Source organism: Corapipo altera, unplaced genomic scaffold (assembly GCF_003945725.1).
Source record: "Corapipo altera isolate COAL_440 unplaced genomic scaffold, ASM394572v1 59, whole genome shotgun sequence".
Lineage (NCBI taxonomy): Eukaryota > Metazoa > Chordata > Aves > Passeriformes > Pipridae > Corapipo > Corapipo altera.
The window spans coordinates 5,309,512-5,324,787 of NW_020884917.1; the positions used below are offsets into that span (position 1 = coordinate 5,309,512).

The 15,276-nt window shown below is 39.5% G+C and overlaps 1 protein-coding gene across 7 annotated transcripts in view; it reads right to left on the reverse strand.

The window, feature by feature from the left end:
- Nucleotides 1–4,003: 4,003 nt before the first annotated feature.
- CDK13 (cyclin dependent kinase 13) overlaps nucleotides 4,004–15,276 on the reverse strand; it is a 47,646-nt gene continuing 36,373 nt past the window's right edge. For 2 of the 7 annotated variants that reach the window (XM_027655976.1, XM_027655974.1), the window contains 3 exons: nucleotides 13,375–13,580; nucleotides 10,270–10,848; nucleotides 4,004–9,151 (listed from right to left, as the gene is read on the reverse strand). In XM_027655976.1, coding sequence (XP_027511777.1) covers nucleotides 8,295–9,151; nucleotides 10,270–10,848; nucleotides 13,375–13,580 — 1,642 coding nt within the window. In that variant the 3' untranslated portion in view covers nucleotides 4,004–8,294. The remainder of the gene's footprint in view (nucleotides 9,152–10,269; nucleotides 10,849–13,374; nucleotides 13,581–15,276) is intronic. The other 5 variants (XM_027655979.1, XM_027655975.1, XM_027655978.1 and 2 more) reach the window with 5 other exon arrangements.

Below are 15,276 nucleotides of genomic sequence, written 5' to 3' on the forward strand. Positions count from 1 at the left end.
AATTCTGTAAGGCAATTGATGATCTCACCTAAATTTAAACTGCCAGCTTCCGCATGTTGTTATGGACCACAGTGACCATATTTAGTTCTACTGGATGCTGTTTACTCCTCTTCTGTTCTTGCCACTACATGTCATACTGATGAAATATTTAGACAGAAGTATATTTTAACCAAGACAGGAGGATACTGGGACTGTGTCTCAAACAATTAGATACGTTTAGAACTTGATGGAAATACTTATTCAATGCTTTGATGTACTGCTTCCCATAATGAAGGCCATCCTGTAATAGTTTATACAATACAAAAGCTTTGTAATGCTGAAACCTTAATACAGGATTTGAGGAATGAAAAAGAAGAGTGGAAGAGGCTGCAAGGTAGCAACAAATGATGGGTGCTTAAATAAAGAATGCAGAATATTTCCCTGGATGTCAGGAAGCAATTTGCATTCTAACAGCTGAGACTAACAACAAATACCCAAATCAAACTGGAGCTTCCCAGGAGATCAGTTGAAAGAGAAGGCCATGTACAATTTACCTGATGCTAGAAGCTGAAATAGAGTTGAATTTCTGAAAGAATAGGTCTGTGAAATTCTGTGGAATTTGTTGGGTGTTTTGTCATTTTTCCCAGAAGGCACCATTGTAATTGCAAGTACAGTTTGCAAATAAAAATTACTACTACTACTACCTGCATGTCTTCTTTCACTGTTTTGTGTAACTGTATGTGCTTGATAGGATGTCTCAGAGCAGGATCTGCAATCCATAACAAGAAGCAATCTGCAGAGAAAAATGTACATAGCTTCTAAAGTCTGCCAGGTTCAGAGGAATACTTTCCCCATGTGAAATTGCCAGACCATCTGCAGAAAATTTTTTTTTACTATTATTTACTACTCCTCATATACAGCATTAATAGATTTCTGTTCATTTCCCACATCATCTGTAGTTCTTAGTCCACTGTCCAACCCCTCTCCCCCATGAACGATTTTCATGAAAACAGAGATTTTAAAAAATGGTTCCAATTGGTCTTTGTTCTGCAAAAAAGCAGGAAGGTACCTGTGCTGCCGCTGCCAGAGGGTCCACTGCCTTCCTTGTCTTGAGGGCAAGGATTCCAGCCTGGGGATCACATGACTTTCCAAGAGTATTTGTGGGGCAGGGAAGGTTACAGGACCTGCACATGGATAACTTTGGCTGCTGGTTTTGTCCACTGGGCACAGCATCGTTTGTTTTCCGGTATGGGGATGTGTTTTCGTTTTAACTAGCACAGAAAGGCAGGGGGATGCTCCTCTTCTGTAACTTCATGTATGTTTTGCCAGTGGAGCAGCTGCAAAGCAGAAGTCCCAATCTCTCAAGCCTGCATTGATTTGCAGGTGGTTTCTAACATCCAAAAGCTCTCTGAAGGATAATGGCGGTAAAAAAAAGCAGAGAAAAAAAAATAAAAAGCAGTGCCAGACCAGGTCCTGCTTTGAAACCACTCCCATAGATCCTTTTTGCAATTGGTCAGGATGAAGAATGAAAGTAGAGATACCTTTGCTGGACACCTAAGTAATGATCTCTTCCTTGCTCGGGGAAAATCACCTCCTGAAGTCAGGCTTCTGTCCAGTTCTCTGTACAGTTCCTTGCTCAGGGTGACCTAGAGACAGAGCTATGAGAGAAACCACCATTGGCAGCTCTTGGTGCTTCCAGCAGCAGGGCATCAGTACTTCCCTACCACTGCCACCTGGGCAAAACTAAGATCCTCAGAAGACATTTGAAGGGCAGGAGAAAGTGTGCTTTTCCCCTATGACAGTACCTGCTGACATGCTGTGTGCATTTGTAAAACAGGTCTGAAAAGAACTTGCACAAAAGAAAAAAGGCACCTGTATTAGACATTGCTGCACATTAAACACTTGCTTACAGCTATGTCCTATAGCAGCTAACACAGTACCCTAGCACATAGGAGGTGGTACAGCACAGACACACATCTGCACAAGCCAAATACTAACTACAGAAACCAATTAATCACCCCAAGTTGCCTTAAGGGCAGCACACAGCTGTCAGATCTGCTTGCATGTACCGGGAGCTCCCAGGCTGGTTTCTGTAACGCTTACCCTCAAGTATTCCCTTTTCTAACCAGCTATATCTCTTCTACCCTGTATTTTTTAATATTGAAAAAAATCTTCACAAAGACTCTTTGCAAGAAGTCCCATTAAAGATATATTCACCATATTATGAGAATTAGCCATATCAATAGTACGTCCAAAGTGCCCCCAGAGGAACTGCTGTAGCGGAATTGAAGCCATGCTGCGTAAAATGATCTGAGCATTGCCTATTAGCAAGGGCTGCTATACATGAAGAAAAAGAAAACACTACCATAGGCTCAGACTCAAGGTTCCTCTGACTGTGAGTTCTCTCCAGGGGCAATAAAAAAACCCCACCAAAATAAGCAGCCATAATGAGCACACGATTCTAAAAGCAAGACCCTGAAGCTCCATCAAAGCGAATAATTGACTGGGGAAAGAAACAGTTCCCCTTATTTGTCAAGTAAGTTCTCTCTCCCCTTCTTTCTGCCACTGTAAAGTGTTCTGACTCATTTTCTCCCACACTGGGGGAGTTTGGTAGCTGTAATCCCGTTCATCCAGATGGCCTGTCAGGGTTTATAGGCATTCCTTAAAAATAGAAGCAACCTAATCCTGGTTCTGGTAATTTAAAAGAAATTTTTGCAAACCTGCATTGTACTTTTAGAGCTAACAGGCAATAATTCATGGCTGTGATATGAGATGGTTGGTTTCCTCTTTTGCCACCAATTTCACAGACACATTCCTTGCTCTGTGTTGATACAGGCTGTTGTTTTGCAGTTATTTGCAATCTCTCGTCTTTCACTTGATTATGATTTTTTGCAGCTGAGGATACTGATTCTCATGCAGATCCTACTGGAATTATTACTGGCACCTTATTACACACCCATGTGGCAGTAACAGCTGAATGAATGGGATGCTGCACCATTTTCAAACCATTACAGTTTCATACTCCAACAGAAACCAGAGCCAACTTTGTTACATTACTGGTTGCAATAGCAGCTTACATGAGAAAAACTGAGCAGACAACTAGAATTGGTTACACACAACTGCCAGATCTGCTGTGTGCAAGTCAACACGCTGTGTAATAGAGCCTGACCTTGTCATCAGAATTCAAGTCCAGGCTTTAATTGTAGCTGTCATCAAAGTACTGTCTCCAAAGTGAGATGTTTTGGGCTACAGCTACACATCCTGGCAGCCTAATGTCAAACAGCACCTATATAACTGCTGCTGGTCCCTGCAACTTCCAACTGCATTCTCAGTGCCCATGTTCTGACTTTTATCAATGACAAGAGATGAAGCAGCAGTCTATCCAACCTGGAGAACTGAAGATAGCAAGTGCCATATTTTTGTATGGAAGTACAGCATTTATTGAAAGATGCAAACAGTTTCATTAGATTCGGTGGTACAGTAGGATGAAGCAAAAGAAGCCTCAGGCATTCAAAGCACAGTTGCTTAAGCCAGGCTCAATTTACAGTGTCTAACCAGCGACTGAAAATACCTGGCTCTTTGGGATTGATTTCCTCTTACTTCTAACACACACACACACACACACACACACACACACCCCATCCTCTTTAAATAGACTGTGGTGGAGAATATTAATTGCACCTCTGCTTGGACACTGCCAAGAAAGCATGTGAAGTTATACATAGCCCACCATTCTGAGAAGCTCCCAGGTGCTGGAACTGGCTTCTCACTGCTGGAGAAGGCCATGTGCCACACCCGTGTCCCAGCACACTGCCAGCTTTTGCTGCATGACCAGTGCTGGGTGGGATGCTCCGCTGCACCTTGGAAACAGTACTGGAGCAGCAAAGATTTTTTTTTAAATAACTTAAAGAATTTCAACACACTGAAAATTATTTTCATCTGGATATTAAAAAAAAAACCCCACCTTTCTCAGTGTTCTTTTGAAATGCTTTTTGACAACTAGAGAGGGAAAACAAAGACTTCGAGTTTTCGTGTATTTTATTTACAGGCCACACAATACATTTTATATACAAATGGCTTAAAATAACAAAGAATAAGCAAGCTGAAGCATAACAATTTGTTTTAAATTAGGTTGTCTTGAAATAACTCCTGCAATAAAGTATTCTTCACCCTGATAAACACATTAATTCAATTTTAAGTCAACCCAAGGTCATTCCATTTTTAAAAACAAATTCAAAACAATTTTCTGGCAATTCCTTAATTTCATGACACACTTCTGCAAATGTAGAACATCCCAAAACTATCAAGAAATAGCTAAAATTTTCTCATGTAAAAAACACAGTAACAGAATAGACTGGGGAGAAATGTTGTATGTAAAACACTTGTGTGTTTTATTAATGAAAAGAAGAAATCAGGAAGTACATGTGAGATTTTCCTCTCTTGGAAACATAGTCCAAGATCTAATCTGCCTGCAGACAAGAGGTATCCCGTGTTACTTCAGTACTTTAGTTTTTACCACACAATTATCTATTAAACTCTTCCAACTGTAAACTTCACCAAAACTGAAACTGCCTCCTGCAACAAGCAAAAGGAGAAGAGCACTCAGAACTGTAAGAACTTACAACACAGCATTTATTGCCTTTCCTTCTAGAAAGCACCTTACAGTACTGTGGGATGGAGAAAATTTAACATATACCACATCTTATGGAAACATAAGAAAATATAAAAGTTTGCCATTTAAAAATTATTTTCCCAAGAAATTATGTTAAAGGATACATGTATTTTTACACCTTTTCCCTAACACTGCTCCTTCTGTTCAGCATAACAACCAGCAATCCATAAAAGCTGTTTCCTTTTCCTTTGGCTGAGTTTAAGAATTATAATATTTTAAGTGTTTTAAGTCATGGTCATAGCAGTCCAGTTGTGCTCGCTTTCTTCCTCTTGGTATGGCTAAAGACCACACTTAATATAAATAATGAAGTACTTCCTACTTGATAGTCCATTATTACAGTATTTCACTATGTTTATTTAGAAATACAAACACACAACACTTACTTTTCGATGTAGTGTCCAGGTCTCTGTAGCACAGAATTGCAGCACAGAAAATATAACCCCAAAGGAATGGGGAGGGACGTAAAAAAAAGCCACGGCTCCACAGAAAAATAATGCAGTTTTCAGAATGTCTACTATTGCATCAAAAATGCCAGGGCCACATGATGTAAATTGCCAAACTAGCAGAGACTCTCTCTGCTGAGTGGAGTTTGCTCAAAAGGTAAAATTCTGTCAAAAGCTCCTCATCCGTGTGTTCTAATTCAAAAGAAACGTTGACAGGTAATACACAGGTTGGGTGCAAATGATTGTGGACCTACAGTCATTAAATCCCGCCAGTTCACTGTTTGCTAACCTGCCTAGACAACTCCAGGGCCAGGGGAGCGCAGCTGCAGGAACAATCCTCCCACCACAGCTCCTGAAGGCTGCCCTGGAGAAGCAGGGCAGAGCTCCTCACCCACGTGCAGCCCACTCATAGCCTCCACCAGCCCAGGAGGAAAGGCTGCCAGCAAAAGAGCCAGGAAGATCCCCTGGGTTACAGAGACTGTAATCTCTTCAGAATTATCACATGTGGAAATACATTAACTTTCCCTCCAAATTATCCCAACACTGTTGTCCCAGGCAAATGCAGTGTTCAAAGTCACAAGCTAATCATCATTAAACTGGGGAAAAGTCATTGTACAGTACCCATCTGCCACAGCGTGCCAGAGTTTTGTTTCTGATTCATCTGGTAGTCAAGTGTCTATTGCATCTTCTTCTCTCTCTCCTCATAGTCAGGATTGCTTGCGCTCAGGCCATGTTTCTCATGGCCAAAGACTGAAATCCATTTTGGTGGAACAATGTATCAGAGTACTGCCAGCCCATAAGGAAACTGCACTGTCATTTTACACAGGCAGAGGGGACTCACTTCTCTGCACTAAATGAGGTGAACTAAACGAGTTAAAAATTTACCTCCAAAAGGGAAGCAGTAGGAGACTGCAAGGAGACATCTTCCTTGCATTTTTTTATTGGAAGGCAATTCATTTAAGTCTTCTGAGATCTGTTTTCCATTTGAACTTACCTGCACTTTAGGCCAACTATCACCTGCAGTCACGCTGCAGGTGAGTAACCCCAGAGTGCACACTTTCACTGTAAGTAACTGCCTAAAAGCTTTGAAAGGCCTTTGCTTGATTCTGAAAAAAAAAAAAAAAAAAAAAAAAAAGGCAGCAATCTGTGTATCTCTGTGGGACTGGGTTTTTTAAAGATTAGTAAACAAAGAGCCTTAGCTGACACTGTCCATATCTAAACAACACTAATGATTTTTGTCTTTATAATTTTACTAGCACAAAAATGCTATGAGGGTGTCCTTACTCAAGGAAAACTATCCAGTGCACTGTCATTCACGTGAAACTTTTGCTTTTCTTAAGCACAGGTTATTCAGGTCATAAGTATTTGTTTCTGACCTGGCCACTTTTATTTTCAGATCCCAGGATTTTTTTTACTGTGTCTAGTGAAGGTAACTGCCAGACTTGTAGGGCCACCGTAGGTAGCAGGACGCTCTCTCTGCTCCCCATTTGCCAGATCCTCAAACACTACGTAGGTAGCGAAGTGAGTTTCTCCACGCTCCACAGGGTGGGATTTAGCCATATAGGAACCAGGATTTTCAATCAAGACAAAACACCAACAGCTTTGGCTTCTACTCTGAAAATCCAAAAAGTCACTGACAAGACTACGTTTGTAATAGTGTAAGTAGAAATTTTACTTTTTTTTAAAAAGTAATATTTAAACACTCAGTTACATAAGGTACCGATTTGTCAACTGGATAATCAGTTGGAAAATTGTTTCCAATATGGGCTTCAAAACATTCTTTTACGTACAGGCAAAATATAACCATACCTCCTCTCTGCAGGAGAGAGACCACTTGTCAAAGGAAGGAAAAAAACATGCTGGAAGTTGTAATTAGTATGAGGAGTGGCTCTTGATAAGAGTTTTAACTATAATAATTTTATCAGTTGTTCAGAGAGACTCAATTCCAATATTAAAATGTTCCATGGAATAGCAGATATAAAAATCAATTAATTGGCACAATTACAAGTTTACAGAGAATTAGAACTAATGTCAAACGTTTTGCTGTTGCTTTAAATACTGGTCATTTTTCCTTTGGTTACTTTCTACAATGAAGTACTTGTGGTAAAAAGACAAGAATGTCAGCTTTTCACACAAAGTAAAGTAATTACTGCTATTGACATTTAAGAGAAAAAACTATTTTATCACTTGGTAAGGACATATGAAGTATAGTTTATTTGGCAGAGGAACTAAAACACTTACAACAACTCCAAGAGGGAGCTGAGGAAAAACTACACTCTTCATTCTTCTCCTCACTTTTTATGTTTCTCATGAAGTTCAATTTGGAAATTACGATTTCACCAAGGTAAGATCAGGTCTCTAAGTAACTGGCCCATGTAAAGTAAACAGCACAAGGTTATGACCTATTTGAGTTTCTTATTATTATCTGAATTCTCTTGTTAACTACCTAGGTTTAGGCATATGTTCATACTGATCTATAAAGTACTTCCAAATTTTTGCAGACCTTAAGCTTACATGTTAAGGCACTTACCATTCAAGTAAAACAGTTTTTATATAAACAAGCCTGGGAGATGGACATTTTACCAGAACATCCATTCTTTTTTTTTCTTGAAAGAAAAAAAAAAAAACATTGACCAAATATTTATAAAATTTTGCATCGAGAGAAAGGTTGTGTTTTATTATCTGAAATGAGCACAAAGTACACCTTCCACAATAACACTGAAAGCAGTGCAAAGACTGACAGTGACCTTTGACTAAAGGTAGTTCTGTAAAAAGAAAAATACCAAATAAATCAGTGCCCTGCTTTGATTGTTGTAAAATTTCCTTTTTTTTTTACATAAAAGTTGGTCCAAACTTACAAAAAAAGCACAAATGTGCATAGTTCAGAAGATCTGAAAGAGTGCCATAAAAAGCTGATGTCCCTAAATTTAGCATCCACTTAAAACTGCCAAAATACAAAATAAAATTCAGAACTAGAGTTTGTGAACATGTACAATCAATTTATCTAGTTTTCAGACAGCATGAGTTGTAAGCATTTTTTAATTTTTCCTACTGTATGCAAGACCCTTTTCCACATAAAAATAAAGCTGTTGAATTAACATTATTCAAGTCTGTTGAATTGCTGCTTTAAACTGCAGCTAAAGGGGGGGAAAAAAAAGTTTTTCCAGATAAAAATGGTGTGCCTGAGGAAAAACAGATGCTCAATATGGTAATCCTCTGCCTCGCCCTCTCACTGCAGATGTGCTAATGTGTCCCCTGTATCCTTGAGAATAGCCGGGTCCTTGGGCAGGAGAAGTCCAAGTCTGTCCATGCATGTGGCTGATGCCACTGGGGTTTTCCTGCAAATTACTTCCATAGCTATAGTTGTGCATCTTTGAGGGCAAAGAGTGTGTACTCTCTGGCCCTGTGGAGGCATCACTGCTGCTCCCCAAAACTGGGATTGGGCCGTGGCTGTATTCAAACCTATGGTCTTTGTCTCCACTAAATAGCATGGGGCCAGTGTTGAGGTAAATGTCTCCATAACCAGTTACCGAGCTGGGAAAGGATTCTGAAAAGGCTGATGGAGGAGGGGCAGCACCAGAGTGAGATGAAGCAGTACTGTAGTTATCCAAAGACTGAATATCCGAGTTTCCAAGGAAACTCCTCCTTTCTAATACTCCTGATGATCCACTTCCTATTCCATCGCTACTGCTGTAACAGGCAGATGAAAAGGACGATGATCCAAAGTTATCCTTGTAGTCTGGGCCTGTAACATAGGAGTCTCTAGCCTGATAATCCACACTCGTTTGTACTGGCTCCTCCGTTGTCGCCTGAGCTTGATGCTGAGCGAGCAGCTGCAGAAGAGCTGCTTTCACTCCTGCATGAGGATCTGTTCCTGAAGAGTTAGTTATAGGCAAATGCTGATTCTCTGTCCGATAATCAAGGTCTTCATCAGTGAGAGGCGGAGGCTCTGGTGGCTCGGGGGGACGCTGATCTGGAGGCAGGATCCGAGGGCGCTCCTGTTCGGGTGTTCGGTTTAGAAGCCTCATCTCAGACTGCCTAACCAAATCCTCTTGACCTAAGAAGATGAAAAAGAAAAGCTTTGGAATAAAAACACACAGTAACAGTTCCAGAAAGGAAAGGACTTTCCTGGAAAAACAGAGGTTTGTTACTTCAATTCCCATTAACTTATTAGTTAAATTTATCAGTAGTTATACAAATTATTTTGGAGAACAAAATTTGGCAACAGCTCATTTGCCTCAGGAGCATGATGCAGATTTCTCCTTCAAGTAAGATTACCAGACAAGCAGTTAAAGAAAAATAGTAAGAGTTCCCTAAAAACACCCCACCAAAACCAAATAACCGAAACAAAACTCAAGCAACATGTAAACACTAGAAAATTCAAAGAGGGATCAGGAAAGATTCACAAATAGGATAAAAGTCTCAAGGGACAAAAGGCCACCCTATCAAGGAACAGCAAAGCTCTAGGTTTAAAAAAAATCGTGAAAAAAAAAAAAGCATACAACTCAAAAAAACCCCCCAAAACCAAAAACCCTCAGAAAACAGCCCCAAAGCACTTCGCAATATTTCTTTCAACAGCTGCAAACCACAAAGCAATACATACACCACCATATAACAGAAACTGAAATAGTAATCCAAAAAGATGAACAGAGCTCTAAACGGTGAGAAGAATATGGAAGCCTTGACTGTACTCCAATGGAAACCTTTAACCATGTGAACAACAGTTACAAATAGCCACTTACAGAATTTGACACTAAGCAATTGCTCTAGTCAGCATTGAAACCCCAAAATAAAATATCCTCTCACCAAAATATGCTTTACCTAAACACACAGTCAAAACTGGCAAATTCCATTCATGCATCTGCTAGAGAAGACTGTCTTCTCCACCACACACACCACTAAGAAAAAACTTCCCAGCCCCCCAGAATAATGATCAGTGTTTCATCACTAATACTTGTGTACCTCTTAGCGTGGGGAACATTGTTTGCTCTGTCTGCATGGTACCTGTTACACTAAGACACAAATTCTATGATCCAGACATAAAACGTGACAAAATCAATTTAATCTCCAATACTCACACAGATTCATATGGCAAACACGTTAATTCTCTACCCCAAACCATTACACCTCCAGTGCTTAAGGTATTTGCTGGTTAGCAATAAAGGCCTTCAGTACCTGCAGACATATATAATGACTTGATCAGATGTGGGTAGCCAGGTGCTGGAGATTCCACGTCGTCCCGGCTGACAGATGCAGGAGTGGAGGGCTCTGGAGGCTGCCTGAGTTGTAATGACATTTCATTTCCTGATCCGTTTTCCTTCTCCTCCAACACAAAATCTTTTTGTTTTGTTTGCTGAGCCTTTATTAACTGAGACAACAGAACAGCAAATGCACTCTGCACAGCTGCCTGGGCAGCATCAGTCTCAACTTTAGGCTGGCCCAGCTGCGCAGGTGGCACAGGAGGCTGGGTGACGATCTGCTGTTTTAGAGGCTCCTGCTCTGGTGGGGGTGGCGGAGGCGGCGGCTGCTGCTGCTGCTGCTGCTGCTGCTGCTGCTGTTCTGACTGTTTTTCACCTGCTGACAAAATTCCAGCAGGAAGATTTATTTTATTTAGTTGCTGCTGAGTCTCTGGGTTTACCTTAATATTCAATACTTGGGCAAACTGTGCCAAACTAACACTTGTTTTAGACTGTAGCAGGTTTAGCAGGATTGCCACTTCATTCTGGTTTAACTGCTGTCCAGTGCTTGTTTTCGCTAAAGACAAAAAAGGTGTTTTTAAGTATTATTTAGAACTTGCATAATTCAGAAACTCAAAAGAAGACTAATCTAGCATAGCTGACACAACAGGCAAAGCATGGGTTTGGACAACATAGAAATGGAATGCTTTTACATATTAACTGTCTTTGGGGGAGTATCTAGAGGAAATGGAATAGTAAGATCCAATATAAAGAAACTGACTTCCATGAGGTGCACACATGCACTTGGACAGATGGAAAAACATCAAGCTGGAGCTCAATTTTCTACAATACAACTAAGCTGGGGCTTAAGGCCCCTTGCTTCAGGCAGCTGTAAGATATCCAATCCCCGTAAAATTTCCTATCTTTGACATATCACATCCCTTTAGAAAGCAGCCATCTGCAAAATGCATTTCCAGTCATATTCTGGCCCATTCTAATTCAGCATCTGGGTTCTAAGACCTGCACAAGTGACCAGGATCTAGATGGCCCAGGAGCTCAGGGTATAAATGCAAAAGCAAGTGCTGAGCTTGAAGGATGAGAAGTCCATCACTTAGTACCAAGAAATACGTAATGATATACAGTTTCTTCATTTAAATGGAGTTTGCCACAAATAAGAGGAGATTATGATGATGCAGGGGAACATGAATAAGGATATCAAAGCGGTTTCTTAGCTTCAAACACCTGTTGTGGTGGTTTATTTTGAAAGAAGTGAAGCAGCATGGATTTAAACATGCCCTAGGAGTAGATGGCTTAGAGAAGAAAGTAGTTAAAAATTAGAAAATGAGTGTTTGTGACTGTGCTGGCAGAGCCCTGAATTTTTTTTAACCCAGAACAGATATATATAGATCAGATATATATAGATCAGATTTATATAGATATGAAACTAAACCCACTTTTTATTTGGCAATACAGAAAAAAATTGTGATTTATAATGCCTTGTACTGTTGTCTCATTCAGATGTTGTGATTAACAGTCGATTTTGTCACATCTGAGGATGGTATACTCAACATTAAAACTTCTCTCAGACTCTCAGTGAAAATTCATCAGAAAAATGCCAAACATGGAAGCTAATCTATCTATTCGGTACCCTTTGGTTAGTTTCAAGTTCATTCCAAAAGCAAACTGTACTCTGGGAAATCTGTCAGTGTCTCCCAGAACAGAATTACTGAGCTCTACACAGCTCCTATTAAACTGCAAGATGCAGGTTATATAATATGCCTTACTGATAATATTATCTACAATGCATTATGATGTCCAGAGGTGTTTTGTCTAATACAGAAGACTCCTCTATGCTCCTCTACAAATTAAAATGTCTTCTACCTAGATATATATTTCTATGTGCATATGGGTAAAGAGCAACATAGGTCTGAATAGTTATTTTGCATGGTTAGTAGTAATGACTAATAAACTTGTCTCTCATCAGGCTACTACCTGTTATAAAAGTACAAAGAAAATAACGACTCTCCTTTGGACTCTTTAAACTTCTAACAGTTTTCATATGTGGGTGGAAAAGGGCTACAGAAAGTCATTCTTGAAAATGCTGCCAAAACTTTAACCTAAACATACGGAGTAGCAGAAGCTCACAGTTGGTTTACAGCGAGAAACTGGATGAACAGAAGCAAGAGGCAATAAACTGCAATAAAGTATTATCGAAATGACCATTTTCTATATATCTTGGCACAGATTATTTGGACCTCTGCTCTACCGTTAAATTAAGAGCTGATTCAAGACGGTTAGTATTAAAGAGTTTTCAGGTACTGTGAATGCATTAACTGCTTGTTTTTCAGCTGAACTCCTGTGTCAATGCCATGGGATTTACGGTCACTTTGCACAGTCAAAAATGGTCTAAATTAATCTTATCAGGTATCCATTTGGTGTTTTTACTCTGTGTGTTTCTACATAGCGTAAGAGAACTATCACTAAACTGCTGACTACCTCAAATGGAGTTCATATAGTCCATTACTTTTCTCTTCTTATTATATTCATAAAACTGGTCTCAAGCAAGATACTCTGGTTAAGTTTCAGAATTAATGGCTGTGCAACCTACAGAAGTAGATACTCTGGGGGTGTTTTTTGGTGTTTATTTTTTTTACAACTTGGTTCAGCCCCAACAACCTGGAAAGCTGAAGACTATCATAACATGCAGATGTATTCTGTTCCATTTGAAATGATGGCTGTTCTAAACTCTGCCTTCTGATCCATTTATCAATACCAATAACACTTCTCCAATCTATGGAGATTGTGAGGAACTTTGAACAGCTACTGGCTTGTGGGATCACAAAAGAATTACAGATGAGCAAGAGCTAAAATTCTCTCAAAATACAGAGCAAGCAAGGTAGTTGCTCTGACTAGATTGAAAAATTAGGTAAAACTGAAAAGTTTCCAAAAGCAAAGGTAAATCTTTTGTAACAAAGATTTAACTTACAATACTGTTACTCCCTCAAGAATCCAGGAGATGTCAATACTCTGCAAATAACATCTAAAATTTTTAGAGGTGCAATCCAAGTAGAAGGTAATTATAAGAACTGAAAATATTACTGACCAAGTGCTACACTAGAGTTGCCCTGAGTTTTGAGTTGGGAAGAAGTTTGCATGCCTTGTGGGGTGTTGGTTCTGCTCTCATCCATGCCTAGGGACAGATCCTTCCTAGGGACTTTAGCTGCTGTTGAGTCATCAGTCATGCCCATCTGCTTCTGTCTTCTGCGTTTCTTACTCCACAGCTCATGGCAATCTTGCCACAAAGGAAGGCTGCAAAGAATGATTAAAAATAATCAGTTTTATCCCAGAACTATTTTTATTTTTTTTAACCATACTGGTAAAATAAATATTTGAGTTATACATAATGTAACTTCTGAAAGATGACCATACTGGAACTCAGATATACATCAGAAAACACTCAAAAGCCAGCAAAATCTCAGACCTGCTTTTTCTGGCTGAAATCTCTTCATCGATTGCCTATTTCAGAAGCACAAGTCCTTCCAGCAGAAAAGGGGAACACGTACCTTAAAATGAGAATGTTATTTTCTTGAACTCATACTTAAGAAAAGCCTAATTATTTGTGTAATTCAAGACTTCAAAATCGATGCTGCACACTTGCTATGAAATACAATTTACAAAGTAACAGATGACAAAGTTACCAATATGAAAGTGGTTTTTTCAAGGTCCTTCTGTCCACTGATAAAAGTACTGCTGTCTCATTAGGTCAAATATTTGTCCACAATAACAGACATGGCAATGTACTATTTATAGTGTACAGCACAGTCAGCCAAAAAAAGTAGGAGAAAAAAAAAAAAAGAAAAACGTTGCAGAAATAAGTTGCATGAATAAATAGCACTTAACACTAACAAAGCTGAGATACTAGGAAGAACAAGGGATGTCTCAATCCTTTAAGACAGACAGATGCAAAGACAAAAGTCTCCTAAGGAACTCATCGGCCACTAATTCTGTCCTTCCATTACAGTTTTCTGCAGGCAGTTCAATTTTGATTTCCTATGGAACACGAAGACCCATCCATAAATAACAGAAATACTGAGACAGGCAGTAAATCAGTGTTTTATGTTTTCCTATTACATATTAGTAACTGTCTTAGCTGTTCTGTCACCCAGGAACATAGAAAAATTAGGTGACAGATGACAAGAGACACTGGAAAGGCAATTATGACAACTGCTTTACTCTCTCTCTCTCTCCACACAGCAGGTCAAAGACCTGCCAAGTATTTTCTGAAAAACAAATGGAAGCAAGCAAGAACTCACAGTGAGAAGTATCCTACCATCCCTGCAATCAGCACTGTCACTTTCTTTGAATGAACAGCTGCTTCTTCCCAAAAGAGAACTTCAGTCTTTCAAGAGAACAGTCAACACTTTCCTGTGCAAGCTGTCAGTGACTGTAGTTCTTCTTAATTTTTAAAAGGACACCAATGACTAGTTTGTTTTGAATTACCATATATCAGCTTCTAGAATGGATGCATTACCACATCCCTGAAGAATAAAAATTCTTCCCATTCACTTATCTTAAAATGCACATAAAGCAACATTCTGTACAAGTGGTTCTGAGAATCAGCAAACAGCCTAAGATTGCTGATTTCTGATTTTCACACAGTGATATAGTCATATTCAGGCAATGAAACCTCTTAGCATCATGTTTCAGGAGAATTAGTAGCATTTGCCCAGAGGTTGTGAAGTCTCACTGGAGATATTCAAGAACCACCTGGACATAATCCTGTGTTCTAGGATGACTCTGCTTGAGCAGGGAGGTTGGACCAGATGACCCACTATGATCCCTTCCAACCTTACCCATTCTATGATTCTGTGTAACAACCATGTGTATGTAACAGGTAAGACTTGAAAGAGTTTTAATAAAATCCTTAGATAAAATGCAAACATTTTTTCCAGTTGGTAACTAATTAAAAAGAAATCAGTACAGGCTGCCTTGAAGGTTCAATTTG